Below are 18949 nucleotides of genomic sequence, written 5' to 3'. Positions count from 1 at the left end.
TGGGGATTTGAGATTATAGGGAGCTACGTTGATTGATGACCGCGTCGTGGAGTTATGTGCCTCTAAATGGGGCAACTTCTCACGCAATCCTTTGCGAAATCTTCAATTTAATTGAATTTAATTTATGTAAGGGTGACTGTGATTCTTAAGAACTGAAACATTCCAAAAAATGAATAAGGAATGACAAATAAATAATCAGCCACATATTTTTATTTAGAAGACTTGTTTTTTAATTGTGTTATCACAACTATTTTGAAAGTATTTAGACATGCAACATAACATTTTTGAGATAATTAGCAATCGTATATTTTTTACTTTTCGCTTAACTTTATTGTTTATTTTCGTTTATTCAACAAAGAGAAGTAACAAACAGGAACAACTCATACTGGGTAAATAAAAGAGTAAATAAAAAGTAGCACATTTCTTACAAATGTATATATTTACATTATGACTCTTATGGAAGAAAAATGCACCTTAAATAGAAAGTGATTAATGCAAATAGGATTTGTGTAATACTTATTCTTAAATGGATTGCATTACAAATGAAAAGCTAATTATAACAATTTTAAAAATGCTTACTTTTGAATCATCACCGTTGATAGGAAGAAAGTTGTTTTTAAACTTTGCCTTAAATAGAAATAAGGATGAATAAAGTTTTTCTATATTTAAGATAATCGCCTAATGAATAATATCTGACTTTCTCTTTTTAAAAAAATTGTTATTTAATTGCCTTTAGAAAAACTAAATTCAGTTTTGGTTTTAGTTTCGTTTAATCATAAGCAATCTTTGATTCTTATTTTAAAAGCCACTAAATCAAATTCTTTTTATTATTGCTAATATTTAAATTTTGATACACAAACAAATTCTTTAAAGCACGTAACGTCAAAAAAATCCGTTAGAAGCGCGCGCAACGTAACGCATCTTCAAAAACTGCGGCATATTTAAAAGACGTATTTAATGGTATATTTAACCGGTCGCACTGCGGATATACTGCATCTGTGGAAAAATAAAATACCGAATTTAAAAATACCGATTGTCGAATTATAGTAACAATGACTGTATCGAATATGCATTAAATTTTTCCAACTGTAGACGAATCTAAATAAACATTTGAATTTTTTTCAATCTGTTTAATGGGTCATTTATACAGGGTGGGCAAGAAATGGTGTTAAGTTGTTAACAGTGCGTAAGAACTGGAGTGATATTTTCGAAAATTGTAAGAGATGGAAAAACGTTGCTTATGCCGAACCAAACATCGATGTAAACGAATTTACGAAACATCGATGACACCGATGTTGGTAATCGATGTTTCTGCTCCTCAACCAGCTGTATTGCTCGCTGTCGCGCATTTTCAATCGCAAATTAAACGCTGTTTATTCGGTTTAAACGCCCCCTTTCGCGAATAACGAAGTAAACGTATAAATAAGTTAACGAATCAACCAATTAAGTTAATCTGTGCAACAAGAATTGCGTTGTATTCGGATTTTGTGGCACCTGGGATTTGCGTTGCTGTTTTTTCGTGCATTTCAATTCGCTCACACGCACACACACACACGGCCGTGCAGCGAATGCGTGTGTGTGTGTTAAATTGTGCAAAAACCTGTGACGACAGTGGGGGCGGGGGCGGAGGGGGTTAGCCGTTGTTGAAAGCGAATAAATTCATTGTTTTTGTGTGTGCACTATAAATTAATATTAAAGTGGCTGCGTCATGAGGGGACCGCTTACCTCTCGCCAGCGAATTCAGCAGCCAAACAGACAGCTGCTCATTTGGCGAGTGTAAACAAAGCGCACTCACACACACACACGCATGCAAACAACTGGCCCTCGCATATCGAATTTCACATCTTTAAGCCACGAAATCTCCATATCCACTTCCATCTGCCTCTGAAGCCTCATCTTTTGTCTGGCCAACCTGTTCGCATCCAGACAGGAAGTATCCAAGTCGGCAGGTTCATCCAAGTGCAGCGACGGCGACGGGAGCAGCGCTGCCAGCGTCGCAGCAGCAGCAGCTGTAAAGTTGTAAACGGAACAATCACCTCTTAATATCTGGTGAGTATTTGTGCATTTTAAAGTAAAACCCTTTCAAACACCCCAGGGTAATAAAACAAATGTTGAAAAGCACATACTCTCATTGATTTCAGGGTGGGATAGTTGTCATACAGTGAAATCCCCCATAAACAAACCTTTCTTAACTATTTGCATTGAAAATTGAGACATGTCTTTTGATATACAAATATTTCAAATAACTTTATTCCTCTCACATACAAATGTTCTGTAAATTTGTTGATCTTTAAATGTTACTAATGTAAATATAACTAATGTAAATAAATTTTTAGGATACAAAAACTAACTTTGTTTTGTTAAAATTAAAAAATTATCGTATCGACACTCTTTCGAATTCCATCTGAGGAACTAGAACTTCAATCTATGGACTAATTAAAACTTGATTGTTTAAAATTCATAACCTTTAAAGGTTTTAGAAAATCTTTGATGCTACCAATTCCATTTTCTCATATTTTGATCATAAACAGTGGTAAAAGTTAAAATGAAAAAATATTATAAAATTAAATCGGTTAACGCTGTTGCCACTCTGTTTTGTTTGAGTTAAGGATGTTTGACTGTGTTGAAATCGCAATATACAATTCAACAGAAAAGTGTTTGTACCTGGGTTATTTCTGTACCTCAGAGTCACCATTTTTCAAATATCTTTTTAACGACAGATGGTAAGTTATGGACGTTCGACTGTATCTAATTACACAGCTGATAACCTGCTCTCAACTGGGCGTAGTTGTCTCATTTTGCCATCTCTGCCTGCTTCTCGCATCCGCTAAATTCCAGTTTCCGCCCGAATAATTAGTCAAACTGTCGCTGCAAAGTGTAATTTCTGTTATTCGCTTGTTAACAATATACATTATCATCCAGGAATCCTATCGTCATGCATATCGGTTTCGCCCCGAGTCTCCATCTGCTCACCTTCTATCGCACTCTATAAATAAACTCCACTTTGGCACGCGCCAGAGTTCAAGCTGCTTTCTGAGATCCCCTTAATTCCCCTATCTGATTTTTATAGTGGGGGTTCACAAGGTGACGCAACGCGTTTACGTGGATTGCCAAGAAAACGTGACGTCATGTGGGGACATATTTATACAAATCCACTTTTGTGTACATTGGCCTCTTGGAAACAGCAGTATACTTGTAAATTCAACAAGTATCGTGCTCTGACGGAATTCATAGAATTCAATAAATAGTTTCGCCTCTAATCTGCTTACTTCCGGTGCCCTTTGGGAATCAATCGTCGTCTCTGTTTCTAAAGAAATTTACTCTGGTGGAGATTGTCAATAATAGTTAATCATTATAATTGAATACTGACTTCGACTTTATACTGAATAATGACTTTATAATTGTTTCCTTTTTTAGCAATAACACTCTTCCATGATGTATTTTAAAAATCTGCTAAGTTGGTAATAACTTAAGTAAGAAAATTTTAAAGCAAATGTCAAAACAATTTAAAAATTTGGGGAGGACTTATCTGCGATATTGGTTTAGTATATGCTAACATCTGTTTCATTTAATGAAATATTAAGATATGAGCCCATCATTCAAAAGTTTGGCAGTTCAATGTTTGTTTACAATAGGTTGATCAATCAACAAACATTTTTACAGATTTCCCCAGAAACCTTTAAAGATCTCCCTTGGGATACATGCAATTCGTTTGCAAATCATTAGCTTCCACAAACTCTGTTTTGCTTATTGATTTGTAATCTCTGGTTGGTATTCAAACATAATCTAAAGTTTAATAGATTTCTGATAGATGTAATGTTTGGTTTAAGCCAGAAATATTTATTAAAGTTTGTATATCAAAGGTCTAAAAAATGTATTCGATTATATTGCATCAGATTGACCTGATTAAATAAAAAGGCATTTTGTATCAATATTTATTCAATATAGATTAAAACCATAGTTTCTAAATGCTATATGGCGTCAGAAATCAGTGAATTTTTGCGTCACCTTTTATGAATCGCAACATTTGGAATTGCTTGTGGTGCCCATAAATGTGGCACACTTTCGCTGCCCCTTATGGGGGCTTAACGCGGTGATTACGTGATCGCGCGCCTGACCGAGTACCCTTGACCACAGTTCATTCACCGATCACCACGTTTTTGAGATTGCCTTCAACTGATTGGGTTTTTGTTCTGTGCTCTTCCAGGAAATGTCCTCCACTTCCGCGGCGGATGGCGGTCTCAGCAGCGAGACGGCCTGGCTGGAGGATCTGCTGCGCGAGGTGCAGCTGGAGCAGTTCCTGGACAGGATACGCGACGATCTGCAGGTGACCCGACTGGCCCACTTCGACTATGTGCTGCCCGATGATCTGGAGCGATGTGGCCTGGGCAAGCCAGCTGTTCGGAGGCTGATGGAGGCGGTGCGCAAAAAGAAAGCCCACCAGTGGCGCAAGAACATCCTGTCCAAGCTGATTGGCGGTGGCAAGCAACCATCTTCCAAGAAGCAGTCCTCCACCCGGGAATCCAATCAGGGCAACGGCACCCAGCTAACCTGCCTCATCCACGAAAAGGACATCACCATGGGTTTAAAGTTGGGCGACGGATCCTTCGGCGTGGTGCGACGTGGCGAATGGAGTGCCTCGCCTGCGGGCAAGGTCATCCCCGTGGCCGTCAAGGTGCTTAAGTCAGACAACCTCACCCAGCCGGGCATCATCGATGACTTTTTCCGAGAAGTTCAGGCCATGCATGCTCTGGACCATGCGAATCTGGTGCGTCTGTACGGCGTGGTGCTATCCCAGCCAATGATGATGATCACAGAGCTGGCGGAACGAGGATCCCTGCTGGACACGCTGCGCAAACAGTGCCGACACACCTCGTTGACCATCATCTGGAACTGGTCGGTGCAGATTGTGACTGGGATGGCCTATCTGGAGCAGAAGCGTTTCCTGCATCGTGATCTGGCATGTCGTAACGTTCTGCTTGCCGCTGGGAACAAGATCAAGATCGGAGACTTTGGCCTGATGCGCGCTTTGCCGCAGGAGGATGATTGCTATGTGATGTCCGAACACAAGAAGGTTCCTTTTCCATGGTGCGCTCCGGAATCGCTACGTTTCCGGCAGTTTTCGCACGCCTCGGACACCTGGATGTTTGGCGTGACGCTGTGGGAGATGTTCAGCTTCGGCGAGGATCCTTGGGTGGGGCTTAACGGCTCACAGATCCTGCGAAAAATCGATCGCGAGGGAGAGCGACTGCATCAGCCGGACGCCTGTCCACCGGACGTCTACGCCATGATGCTCCAGTGCTGGGATAAAACGCCAGCAGAGCGACCCACGTTCGCTGCTCTCAAGTAGGTTTTAAGCTTAAAATATTAATTTATTTCTTTCTAATCCCTCTACTTCCTTACAGGGAATATCTGGCCAGTATGTCACCGCCTGTGATGCGTGCCTCCCGCAGCCACCACGAGTCCAAAGGACTTCAGATAGAGCCTGGCGACACCATTGCGATAATCGATGGACGCCACGAGCTGAAGTTGATCAAGGGGCAGAATCAGCGCACTTTCGATATAGGAATCTTTCCCAGGAATCTGTTGGAACAGCGGAAAGTGGCTGCTGTTGGAGATGTGGTGATGCGGAATAGCATGGGCAATGGTTCCTCGTCGTCTTCGCCTTTTGGGTTCTGTTGGGGTGGTGCGGCTGCCATGGCCAACGGCGAAGATCGGCAGCGGAAGTGCGCCTCGGTGGCGAATCAAACCCACGCTAAGGAGCGTAAGTCGACATCCAGTAAGCAGTTCGCCTACAACAAGCTGGTAAATGAGGCGGCAGCGGCGGCGGGGCTCCAGCGACGCAATGCGGTGAAGCACAAAGGAGCCATAGTAGGTCCACAGCGTCCTCCACCGCCACAGTTCCAGCAGGAGGGCATCCTAATCGACATTTCGCCTGACATGCGTCCTTTGGGCGGAGGTGGCGCAGCGGGAGCTGATGGCGCAGGCGATAGTACATCTCTACAGGCGGAAAGTTCCTTTTGCTTACTGGACGCCCCCATAGATGTGCCCACTTATGCCGAGTCCAGTGGATCGGGAGAGCTTAACGTTTCCCCCACATACTTCAACGAGCAGCCGCAATTCGACTTTGATTCGGCCAACATTACAGCATCTCCTGGGCGTTTGCAACCGCCGCCCTACCAGATGCCACCCACTTACTCGAATACCATGGAGTTTGTCCAGAAACGAGACCTTAACCAACAGCAGCTAACAACGCCTGTAAGGGAGCGAGATCCCTTCGACACTACGAATCTGGAGACTGCCGTCGCACTGTACTCGAATTTTAACCAATCTATAGAGGCAGCTCCTCCACCAGCACCCATCTACAGCAGTCCCTCGGTCAGAAAGACTCTTTTTGGTGGCTCCAACAAGGAGAACATACCTGCCCTGGAATCAGCGGCAATGCAGCTAAACCTAAGTAATCTGGCGCTGGAACGACACGACACAATTACCACCATCAGCAGCCAGCCGCTGGAGCCTGTTCCAGTTCCTCCCGCAGATGGAGTGCTTCTGGACAAATCCTTCATTGCCGAATTAGAGAAGGACATGTACAGCAATGGGCAGAACCGGGCGCAGGAGGAGTACCAGCGCAACTCGACTCAGATGTATGCCAGCAAGGACATGGTGTACAAACAGAATCTCACGCCCCTCAAAAACGGAATAGCCGCCGGTTCAGGCCACTCGAATCATTCCAGTCCCTCGTCGACGGCCTCACCCAAGCAGAACAATTTGGAGGCAGCAGCAGCTGCGGCAGCTACAACTCAGAGCGTGGTGAATCGCATTTGGTACGAGCAGGTGGCCTCCACGTCATCCGAGTACTATGCCCAGCCGCCGTCGGAGCAGCCGGAAGAGCAGATCTATCAGAATCATCATCAGCAGCAGCAGGAGTCAAACCACTCGTTTGTGGCTATTTCCAATCGGGTAGTGGCTCCCAGAACCAATGCGTACGATGCAGTGGCACCCAGCACGGCGGTATCGACTTACTACGGCCAAGTGCCGAATGGCAGTGGAGCTGTACTGTACGATGAGGTGACCCAGGATGATTACCTGCGGCCAACGCGACCTGCTCCACTGGCGCCACCTCCCCTCTCAGCTCAGCAGATTCAACGGCGGATGGAGAAGATGCGGGTGCAGCAACAGCAGCAGCTAGAGGGAGCCCATCAGCTGTATGCTCCGGTGCCCTCGGATTTCGGACGCGAGCAGGAGAAGCTCCAGCAGCTGATGCAGGATCTGGGCAGCTCCGCGGTGGAGCAGGACGTGCGCAATGCGTTGCGAGCGGCCAGCGGGGATGTGGCTCTGGCCACGAGGCACTACAAGATCGACCAGCTGGCGAGATTGGGCGTGGCTGGGCGACCCCAGTGCGAACAGGCCCTGCATCAGACCAACTGGAGCTTAGAGGTGGCCGCCGAACTTCTACTACAGTCCACAAATGCAGGCTAAACTCCCAAAACAACAACCATGTATTACCGACTCGAATATAATTGCTTTAGTTTTAATTGCTGAATATTCGTCTATAATTAGCTAACGATGTCTCGAATCCTTATCAAAATACTCCTAGGTGAATGCACGAATGCAAACACACATTGTCAACGACTGTACAATATGTTCTATTTTATATAAGCGATCGTATAAAATTATTTTATAATTGTTATTCGATGTCTGCGTATTTTTAAATGCCCCGAAATTTTATTTACACGCGAAATCGAATCGCTCGAAATGAGGCCGCGGAAGGTCATAGATGTCAACGCATGCAAAAATTAATTTGTTTTGAAATCAAATAAAATATATATGTAATTGTTACAAAACAAAGTTATCTTTTGAATTTGGCGCCAAATGGGTAGGCTAGAAATATACTCAAGAAATAAATGAAAATATACCAAAAAAACTTTAAATTATACTTATTCATGGGTGTAGCTAAGGGGGATCAAGCTCATAACTTCGTTAATAAAACCGATATGACAAAACACAGCACACTTTTTAATCGGCTTTTAAAAATATAATCGCAATTAAATTTCTTCATATTAATGAACACTTATACGAAAGTTGGATGAGCTGAATCTTAATTTCGAATTTTAATATTTTATACTACTATTTCGAAAATAACAAAAACTAATTAAAATCCCCATTAGCCAGTCTCATTTCAAGTTAAACAGAGTTAACCAGATAACCATTCGACAAATCATACAAACGACAAAATATGTTAATAGAATAATTATTTATTTTCAACAGGGGACATTATTTAAAATAGATCATTCAAAAGTGTGTAATACATATATATTCTCTGTCTGTAAATACATTATTTTAAATGCTCTGCGTTTTTGATTGATATTCAGGTGGTTAGTTCGAAACAACATTGTAATCGTTACTCTACTAGATAGAAGACACTTTCATTAAACACAATTCATTTTGTTTTCGATCCATTGATCACTTATTATCTCACTTTGCATTGGGACAATTTCCAACTGTCTTCGATGGCACAGAATCTGAGTGCGGTTTATATAGAACAAAACTATTCAAAACGATCGTGTCGCAAATGCAAATGTTGAAAATAGAATAAATCATCCTAAGATCCGTATGTACGAGTACTTAATAATATTAAATTAAAGTAATTTATGTTATTACATAACAGCATACGCCTGGTCAATTGGAATACAAATACAAATTGGTATCATAAATATATATCCGTATCATATAATTTCGGGGCTCTTCCCAAATTAAGCTCAAAACGTGAAAAGTGTGGAACCCAAAAGCGGCTGCGGTAGATGTTGGCGTTTTGGTTTGGTCTTTTATTGCGGAATGTCTGAGAGCGGAGGATGGGCGGAGGATCCTGTATCTAGGACGCGGATCTACATGTGCCTGGTGTTGCCGAAGTTGATTCCGGACTGGGTGGCACCCTTGTTCGATCCGTACTGCAGGGAGATGACATTGGCGCCGGCGCGCAGCTGCTCATCGCTGAAGTTGCGCACGTTCTTGTCGGCCTCCTTGGGGCCAATCGATGGCTTGTTGAAGTTGGAGGCCTGCAAAGGGTTGAAATATATTAATATCTTTTCATATATATATTTTAAATAATATTACACCATTGGATAAGGCACGAAACGGGAAAGTCATAAATAAATAACTACTTTTGTATTGATTACTTATTTACTTATCTTTTAAAATAGTAATCATTATAAAAAGAAACTTATACAAGGGTACACCTTTTGGAAGACTAATAAAATGTGATATTTTTAGCCTTACTTTTTAATAACATTTCAGAAGCGATAATTTTATAACTACTATTATTCAAATTTCTATAATTTGTTGAGGGTAATAAAATGTGTTATTATTGATAAAAAGAACGATAATACTGCTATTTTCTTGAACTATGAAGTAATCAATACCATATTGATATTGTTAAAAAAATATAAATTTTCTTTTTTTATCTTCTTTGCATTATTTCATCGTTTAAGAAAACAAAATCCACACTTTACTTATATAACGCAAACTCAATCCCAACATTTCGTGTAAGCAGGAGTTATCAGCTCACCTTACGACCCAGCGACTGCAGGCAGATAACCACCGAGTTCAGATTCTGGCGCTCCCACAGGTCAACGCTCTGGAAGGTCTCCTGGGTGGGCACTCCGAAGTTCTTGGCGCACGCGAGGAAGGCCGAGATGTTCTCCATGCACTTGAAGGCCATCTTGCTCTCGTTGATCTTCTTGATGACGCCGGGCTGGAGGGCATTGGCCAGTTTGCACAGGATAACGCCATCCTTGAGCACCTCGAAGAAGTTGTCGGTGTCGCCGGATGTGTTGATGGGCTCCGCGGTGACGGCCTTGATCCACTCCAAGGATTCCTGGGCCAGCTCCTCGCTGTACTTTGAGTTGATCTGAAAAATAGGAAAATGGTTAGGGGTTAGTTCAAATCTGTCTGTATTTTGTAATATAGTCAAAACAACCTTGGACTGGTACATTTTCGGCTAATCTCTCTCTGGCTGCTGCACTTGCTAGACTGAAGCCCCAATCGGGGGTTAAATCAAGTACAGACCATTATTTTATTTGTGGGCCATTTCCCTTCGCTTATCTCATGAAATATCGCTGATAGCAGACTTATCATTAATTGGTTATAAACACACATTTCTCTCTCTCCACCATTTCCCTTGTACCGCACTCGTGACAATTGGGCGGTTATATTTCAAGTTTCGATAAGGATAAGATTGCGGGTCGGGTTCGGAGTCATTTCTCTCTCACCGCCACTCCCCATTATTCGATTTGCTTAAATTATAAAAGTCAGTCACGTTCGTATGTTCTCATGTAGAATAGTAAGTATCCATATTTGCCAATGCCGATAGCTTCGACTGGGAGGCTGCTTTATATCTGAGCGTCTTGACCATATTTGGCCTTAAGTTTGCCGGCCGCTTGGGCGTCCTTCGCACCGATTTTGGCCATAGACCAAAAGCCACTTGTTGAGCAGCTGGCCCCCACTTCTATTGCCATTTCCACTCGGTTGGCACAAAACCACAAAAGCCGGAGTCCCAAAACAAACCGCAAAATCGTTGCGTGTTGGGTTTCCATTTGGCTTGCCAATAAAAATCAGAATCAAAATGTTTAGCAAACTTTGGGTCATATCGCAGCGACTCACTTAACACGTATTTATTAGTTTTATTTGATTGAATTGAATTGCTGTCGCTAACAGATTTTAGATTAGCTGTCATTTTATCAGAAATTTCAAGTACTATACACAATTGGGGTTAAAATTATAGAAGTTGAGGTTTAAGCCAAAATACCTTCTGCTAGCGAAAGTAAAATTTGATCACTGATAAATAAAGTTATCTAGCTTTTATTATTGTTGTTCTTCATATCTGTGTGCCTTTTATTTTTCAAAATTTATAGTCAATTGTCATGATCTATTAATGGAATATTCTTTAATAAAACAACTGACGTAGTTTTCCTTACAATAATCAGCCAACGGCTTTAATATTTTTCCCCCAATTGTATTATTTTTTTAGTATTTGTGTGATTTTTGTTCTGACTGGCAAGTCTATTAAAACGAATGATCTCAGAAAAAACAAATGGAACGATTGTCGCCAATTGAGTTGTATTCCACTCCTTATCGCCGCCGTGGGGAAATGCAAACTCGTAAATTGAAGGGGTCTGAAAGGGAGGAGGAGTGAGCGGTGCAGTAAAAAAGTGAAATACAGACCAGAAGCCTTCCCCATACTTGTGTGTACTTAATGAAGGTGATTGCACTTTGCACACACTATATTATCCCACTCCATCTAAGTTCAACTCTCGCTCTCCATCAGCGGTAGTCGAGGATTATCGAAACATAAAAATTTACGACCTTTTCGTTGTTCGAGCTCAATAAAAACCATCGATCTCTCATCGAGATATGCAGAATAGAAGCGCAGAATTTGGAAATGGCTTTATCACAGAGGTTTTTGGCTGGCAAAAACTGAAGATTATCAATAATTGCAATCTACGGTTGGCCAAATTGCTTTGTCCGAATTTTCGGGCATAACGGTCCACCATTTAACAGTCGAGGTCAGTTCATTAGAGCCCAAAAAGAGAAAAGAATGGAACCAAATAACAGCATCATCCATCATCGAAGCCGGGGAGAAAACCGTCGCGAAGCGTGAGACAATTAATAAAAGCAATTTTGATTGACATTCTGTTCGAGAATCTGGGATCCGCAGCCAGAAGTTGATGACCATAACTTAGAGCCCCTGATGATGGCAGATAAATTGACACCCTCGGGGCAGATGAATAAATTTTGATTAGAAATAAATATGCTTATGGGATTCTGCGGCCAGTTTATGCATACTATTCTCATACATAATCGTAAACCAAAAGCCGTTAAGAGCCTAATGAATTCCGATCGTTTCTTACACGTTCTTCGAACCCAAATCTCCCCAAACAAAATCCAAAACAAATTTGACAGTTGGTGGTCTCCGCAGACAAACAATGTTCGGAACTAAATGAAAAATGGTGGAGAATAGCGAAGTTATTGCCGTTTCTTCGAAGCTCCATCTTCGACCCGCTTATTATAATATTTTTAGCGCTGTTTTAATGAGTCAGCAAACCAGCGAGTTTCATTTGTATTTTTTGTTTAGTTTAGCGATATAAGGTCGACGCGAAATTCAACGACGATCGAATGCCGGGGCGCAAGTACAGCAGTAATGGAGTACATAATGTTTTCGTACACCCATCCACATATACTTTTTTTTATAAAAATAACATATGTACAGCTGGTTAGAACGTACTGCCTTATCGAGAGTATGGAATTCCATTCGAAAGCTGCCACTTGATAGGAACACAAAAACATGAGCACTAATAATTAGAAGCGGAACTTTAAAATTGCTCATAGTTTGCCTTTAAAAATGACGTCTGTTTAACGGTTTCCTTATGTTTTTACTGACCAAATTTTATTTTTTTCTGTGGGTCATTTGATGAATTAAGCACGATTACAAAACGGCGTGACAATGAAATGCTCAGTAGCCTCAAGAACCTAATTAATTTCCAAGCTTATGATATACAATGTATTATGGGGTTGGGCCTCTTTTTCAAGTACGTTCTGGGTGGATGGCATTCCACACGCAATGCGCATTAGTGGTCGAGACATGCTAAGCCAAGCCTGGGTTAGCTTTTAGTGAAATTAAAATTAAAATTAGTTACTTGAAAACTGGCTGAGCAAGCTTCCCCCATCATACTCCTCTCATCTTTCCAAAAAAACTCAACAAAAATACTACGGGTCAGCAGAAACCCAAACTTCGAATAATAAATATCTTGGGAGAGGGCCTACCCACGTCGACTTAATTTAATTCACACCTACGCCACTTGAAAAGTGAAAAAGTTTGGTGCGATATAACTATTTATTTATCATGATTCAGTCTTCATAATTGAGTGCGAGTTCCGAGAATCGATTGGTTCATAAACAATTAAAGATCAAAGAGCAATGTTTCCGGTTCTTCTGAAAGTGGATACTGACGAAAGAAATCGATTTTAAAATCTTTGAACAGAAAATGTCTGCAAAATACTTAACACTTTAGAAATATAGAAAACAAATGTTTCAACACTTTTTAAGACATAAAGAAATATGAATAAATTTACTTTAATTTCTTTATTTAAAGATATAGTTTGGATGGACGAAGTAGTTCAAAATATTCTAAAAACGTTTCTGGCTGACAAATAAATCCCAGGCTCACATTTGACGGAAGTTTCCGCCCATCCGACGAGTATCTGTATAAATTTACCCCAAAACGCGAGGAACCCAAACTGATGATCATTGCATAATAATCCATTGTAGGATACCAGAGACAAGAGACAGGGGCACGTTTTGCTTCGCTGATGGCTTTTTGAAGCCGATGATGTCATGGCATCGTTATGGCTTGGATTTGAACTTTGGCAATATTTTAGCGTAGATGGTGATGATTAGTTAAATGTGTGTTTTGAAAGGGATCGCTGGCAGTTGACGCATCACCAGGCAAACAGACACTCACTCCACTCCATTACGTAACCGCTGCCTCAAAAATCAATCCATCGAATGGCCAGATCTGGTGATTATTCACTACCGACCGATTTCGCTTTCTTTCGCGATGTGTCATGATCCATGACAATTGCTGACCAATATCTTTTTCGGGTGGATAAATAAATGGGAAAACGACAAAAATGCCACAGCGTAAACATAAACAAAATCCGCAAAAATGTAACGAGGTCAATTATATGATTTTGAGTCTGGTTTATGACCAGGTTGAGTGAGTTGTAAGCCCTGATCCGAGTGCCTTTTTTGGACGCGGTCGGGGGTGCCACATAAAGAGAGAGAGAACCCCATTTACTTGTCGAGGTGTTTTCGGTACTGAAAGTTTCACCGGAAATCCAAAACAACATTTGATTTATGATAAAACCGTTGTCGACCTCCTCCCGCGACTTTTTATGGCTTATCTAAAAATGACGGTGACTGACGGCCAACAAGTGTTTTGGGGGTTCGACATCGGGGGTTCCAGGCCGTTTTTTTCCGATCAACATCTAGGAGGGGAGTACAACTACGACTACGAGTACGGGAGTTCATGTGGGCCAAGTGTTCCATTTACGTGTCGCCCGCACTGATAGGGAATACCTATATAGATACAGTGAGCGGTGGCACGTTGCGTGCTGCGGATGTACAAATGTTCACGGTACTTTTATATATTTACGCTAATTGAGTGTGGATTCTTAGCTCCAAAAGCGGCTAGGTGATTAGTACGTGGACAATGTTCCAATGGCTGAGATACAGCTGCGAACATAAAGACGTTCGGAAAAGATAATAATTACAGACCGATTTTTCGAAGTCGAATTTTCTGTAATTAACAAAACTTTCATGTTTCAAATTTGTAAAAAACCATAATTATGCAAAATGCAAAAATAGTCTTTGGTAACTTTTTTAAACCCAGTCTTATAATTTTTTACCAAACAGTACTTTTAGAAAATTTTTCTAAAATATTTGTTTTGAAAAGGGAAAACATACTTTGAGTAACTTGAAGCCTTTATAACTAGAACAATGGGTGACAGCTGGTGGTTTGAGTTGGAAAAGTGGGTTCGTAATTAAGGTGGTGCGGTCCGATGGAAGGGTTGCTAAACTAAACTAAATGGGCAACTGATCCCTTGTCCGAAATTTGAGATCCATGCCCATTTCTCGGTGACTGCCGTTAAAGTCGGGAAAAGCACACACGCAAGCACAGGCTGTAGAGAACCCAAGAGGCAAACAACAATTTTGTTTTCTTACGTTTTTACCTCACTTTTGTTTTGCTGTTTGCTTACGCCACATACTCAGTTTTAAGTGCTCATGTGTTGGAAAAGGTGCTGCTATCGCTTCTTCCTCCTGTCACCCGTACACCCGAACCCAAACCCGTACCCCCACTAAAAATGAGCGATTCCCTGAGACCGGCAACGCATTCATTCGCAAAAGTGCTCAAAACTAACGACGCTAGTGGTTGGCTGGAGCGGGGAGGTATTGCGGAGGACGAAGGAGAGCCAGCTGGCGGGATGACATCATCGCCTTTAGCTCCTGGGGAGCCATTTGATCGCGGTTTGAAGTCGCACCAGCAGCTGCGCTTTCAGGCATCGCGGAAACTGAAATAGCACGCCCCTCTTTCCCTATTTTGTGTACTATACTCTATCCCAAGGTTCTTCCTATCCAAATTCCCAACAAACCTATAGCTAGGTCAACAATCAAGTAGTTTTTGTTTGGAAAATAATTGCATTTAAGATATAACTGATCTTTTGAGACTTTATAAATATTTAATATGCAATTATTTATGTCGTTTTAGCTTGCTTGTGCCTAAAATAGTACCGATAAACAAGGTCTTTTGGTTAATGGCTGACTCAAGAAAATGAAATCCGGGTAGCAAACTTTCAGATAAGCAAGCACAAGAAAAACAAAACCTACATATTTCAGCGTGGTAAAACAGTTGAACATGGTAAACCCATCAAGGGTATGCAAAACTTCGGCTATGGTAATCCCACTTTTCACCCATTTTTATTTCGTTTTTTGTTTGGGCAATGTTGTAACTATAGTTGTTGTTGATTTTGTTGGACTGCACTTAATCCCCTTTGCCGGCGACATATACAATTTCACTCTGGCTTGCCCAGGGGCGGCTTGAATTGCGTAACCCCGACTTGACGAGGGCTAAATTGTCGAAGGGTACGAGTACTACTAGTGCCCCCCACAAAAACCCAATGCATTTGTATGAGTGCATTCAATGCAAAGTGCTGCTAATGAACGGAACTAATGTTGTCAATTTACAAAGAGGAAATTAGAATACTTGAATTTATCAGACAAAAAAAAAACGGTTTTCCAACCTTTAAAATTCTTCAATAATTTCAAAATTTTTTGAATTATCATCATCAAATTATTGAGATTTAAATTAGGAAAAGAAGAAATTATTGTATCATACCCGAATTATTTATTTTGGACTAATAACAAATCAATGTAAATCTATCCACTAAGTTTAATATGTCTAAGACATTTTTATAGTTAGCTCGAAATTTCTATAGCTTTGTTATTTTTTTGACTGTCAATGGTTTGATTTATAGACAACCAACTGTGTTTCCCTAGTTCGAACTGAATCACCCGCACTGACAATGCCTTAAAATCACCTAAATCATCTTCAAGCTTTCGAATTACGCATGCATCGTACATGTGTAAATATCTTTATACATACAGTGACAAACTTAATTATTGGCACAGCAAGCATGTTAAACTTTGAGGCTATTTTTCTTCTTATAATATGCTGATATTAAAATAAAACAAAATATTTTTAGATAGAATCATTAATTTTATGTTAAATACAAGTGACTTCATTAATTTATCTTTTATAAATAATTTATTAAAAATAAAAAACCAAAGAATGGACCAAATTTGCCTGAACAAAATTATTGGCACACTTGAGTTTTAATTAACTATTTTGTTAAAACTTTATCGATTTGGCCCATTTTTTTTTAATTATCACATTTGCCTCTATAATCTTAATGGTATAATGATTAATTTTATTGCTAAAATTGTTTTAGTGTCTTAAAATAAAGGAAAAGTTGTTTGACTTTACAAGGTAAAAATAAAATCAACCGCATGTGTCCAAAAATTAAAATTTAATAAGCAGGATCAATGCAAATCGAAAGTCAACATTGGGGAAAGGATGCCCAGAAGCCATTTTTCCCATTCGGAGTCCTTTGCTACATTTTAAAGGACCCACGCAGTTGCAAAATGCAGGGCACACTGGCTAATCCATGGCTTTGAGAGGCCAGGAAAGCGTAAGGATCGTATAAAAGGACAATGTCAACCCCCAGATCTCCTCAACACGTATCGAAGTTGATGATAAGAAGGACTTTGGTAAGGATATTCACCCAACAGCCTTTTTTTAGGCCCTGCATGATGGTTTCTACAAACGAATTGCTCCTAGAAAAAATCCATCGGCTTGAAAAGGGTTCTAACATAAGCTCTTTGCTTGGGGAAAGGATAATTAAATCATACGAGAAGGTTGAAAGGACCCAAAAGTCGATTGGCATACTCGGATATAAATTTCGCTGCACTAAAAGGTTGTTTTTGACTTTTAAAATCTATAGATTTTTTCTATGTTCAATTCGTTTGTAGAAACCATCATGCAGGGCCTAAAAAGGCTGTTGGGTGAATATCCTTACCAAAGTCCTTCTTATCATCAACTTCGATACGTGTTGAGGAGATCTGGGGGTTGACATTGTCCTTTATACGATCCTTACGCTTTCCTGGCCTCTCAAAGCCATGGATTAGCCAGTGTGCCCTGCATTTTGCAACTGCGTGGGTCCTTTAAAATGTAGCAAAGGACTCCGAATGGGAAAAATGGCTTCTGGGCATCCTTTCCCCAATGTTGACTTTCGATTTGCATTGATCCTGCTTATTAAATTTTAATTTTTGGACACATGCGGTTGATTTTATTTTTACCTTGTAAAGTCAAACAACTTTTCCTTTATTTTAAGGCACTAAAACAATTTTAGCTATAAAATTTATCATTATACCATTAAGATTATAGAGGCAAATGTGATAATTAAAAAAAAAGTGGCCAAATCGATAAAATTTTAACAAAATAGTTAATTAAAACCCAAGTGTGCCAATAATTTTGTTCAGGCAAATTTGGTCCATTCTTTGGTTATTTATTTTTAATAAATTATTTATAAAAGATAAATTAATGAAGTCACTTGTATTTAACATAAAATTAATGATTCTATCTAAAAATATTTTCTTTTATTTTAATATCAGCATATTATAAGAAGAAAAATAGCCTCAAAGTTTAACATGCTTGCTGTGCCAATAATTAAGTTTGTCACTGTATATGTATATACTTGTTTGACTTATCAACGAAATGAGGTCATTCCTTGTTAGACGCTGGCAATTTCAAGACCATTTCTGGCTAATTTTTTGGCATTTGGCGCGAGCATATAAAAACTTGGCGTCGTAGCGCCAAATATAGTCAATGCAGCTCCCAAACTCACTCGAACACCCATGCGAAGCGGATTTTTTGGGGCAATTTGTTTATTGTGTTGTTTTGTTTGGACTTTTTTTTGGGTGTTTTGTTGTACTTACTTTGCGCTGGGCCTCGGCGGCAAAACCAGACTTAGCTGCTCGGTTGGATGCCATAGTTATTTGCTGGAGAAACGGGTTTGCAGGGAGCTAAAATGTAGGTTGGTCTTGGGCTCGAATGCTAAAATGCACCACTGTCCACTGGAATGTTTGCCGCGGAATGAAACGGAGGGAGCGCAAGGGTTAAAGCCAAGTTAGTTGAGGTACGTCCGTTCGCAACGAGAGCTTACTGCGTTTTGAAAGGCGTCGAAATCGGGGAGACCGAAGAAACCTCTCCTCTGCTCAGAGAGAAAAAGTGTTGGGTAGGGTACTGACTCTTTGTACCTATTCGCGGTATAAGTTTGTTGTAAAAATTAATTATTAAGTATAAAGTAATTTTAACTGAACTTTTGAGACCGGAATCCTAGATCAAAATCAATCTATTATCTATTTAAATGTTTTTAATTAAAACAATTTTCTGTACCTTAATATCTAAGGTGTTATCTCTATAGTCTTAAATAATTTTTCAAATGGGTAAGGAAGGAAATATTGAATTATATATTAACCCAAATGAAGTAAACTTGTACCTTGGTATGTAGGTAGGTGTTCCCCAACACTGGAGTGAGAGAGGGAGCGGAAAAGCTCCAAGCTGCGCTCTTGCTCTTATCAGCGTCAGCTGTTTTAGTGTGATGAAACTGATGACGTCATAGCGCTTTTTTTAACGTCAGTTGTTTTTAAATAAAACTGAAGCCTAATCTGTTTTACAACGGAAAAAAGTCTAGCATCCTTGAGCATTTCCCATGCTTTAAAAAAAATTGCTTTTTGGTTTGAAAGAGTGTAAAAACATTGAAAAACTTTAGATTTT

General features: G+C 40.3%; 2 protein-coding genes across 3 annotated transcripts; one reads left to right on the top strand and one right to left on the bottom strand.

Annotated features, from left to right (window-relative positions):
• Window positions 1-1304: 1304 nt before the first annotated feature.
• Window positions 1305-7844, top strand: LOC108044314 (activated CDC42 kinase 1). Its single transcript, XM_017123290.2, has 3 exons — window positions 1305-2049; window positions 4208-5346; window positions 5406-7844. The coding sequence occupies exons 2-3, from the start codon at window positions 4211-4213 to the stop codon at window positions 7477-7479; spliced, it is 3210 nt and encodes a 1069-aa protein (XP_016978779.1). The 5' UTR covers window positions 1305-2049; window positions 4208-4210; the 3' UTR covers window positions 7480-7844.
• Window positions 7845-8291: 447 nt separating this feature from the next.
• On the bottom strand, window positions 8292-18351 carry LOC108044315 (myophilin). Of its 2 annotated transcripts, none has more exons than XM_017123291.1 (3): window positions 18109-18351; window positions 9566-9907; window positions 8292-9056 (listed from the first exon to the last, which is right to left on the bottom strand). In XM_017123291.1, exons 1-3 carry the CDS (start codon window positions 18160-18162, stop codon window positions 8886-8888), a joined length of 567 nt encoding a protein of 188 aa, XP_016978780.1. In that variant the 5' UTR covers window positions 18163-18351; the 3' UTR covers window positions 8292-8885. The 2 variants fall into 2 exon arrangements, with proteins under 2 accessions (XP_016978780.1, XP_016978781.1); XM_017123292.1 differs by lacking the exon at window positions 18109-18351 and adding an exon at window positions 9977-10065.
• Between the last annotated feature and the right edge of the window lie 598 nt (window positions 18352-18949).

This window comes from Drosophila rhopaloa, unplaced genomic scaffold, assembly GCF_018152115.1.
Source record: "Drosophila rhopaloa isolate 14029-0021.01 unplaced genomic scaffold, ASM1815211v1 contig_163, whole genome shotgun sequence".
NCBI lineage: Eukaryota > Metazoa > Arthropoda > Insecta > Diptera > Drosophilidae > Drosophila > Drosophila rhopaloa.
The sequence above is the reverse complement of the archived record's forward strand: the minus strand, read 5'-3'. Positions and strand labels throughout refer to the sequence as shown.

Excerpts from the sequence above, each read along its gene's own strand:
- LOC108044314 (XM_017123290.2), top strand. The coding sequence starts at position 4,211 with ATGTCCTCCACTTCCGCGGCGGATGGCGGTCTCAGCAGCGAGACGGCC. Across the intron at positions 5,347-5,405 it reads CCCACGTTCGCTGCTCTCAA|GGAATATCTGGCCAGTATGT; the intron begins GTAGGTTTTAAG and ends ACTTCCTTACAG.
- LOC108044315 (XM_017123291.1), bottom strand. The coding sequence starts at position 18,162 with ATGGCATCCAACCGAGCAGCTAAGTCTGGTTTTGCCGCCGAGGCCCAG. Across the intron at positions 9,908-18,108 it reads CCGCCGAGGCCCAGCGCAAA|ATCAACTCAAAGTACAGCGA; the intron begins GTAAGTACAACA and ends CCTATTTTTCAG. Across the intron at positions 9,057-9,565 it reads TGCAGTCGCTGGGTCGTAAG|GCCTCCAACTTCAACAAGCC; the intron begins GTGAGCTGATAA and ends AACCCTTTGCAG.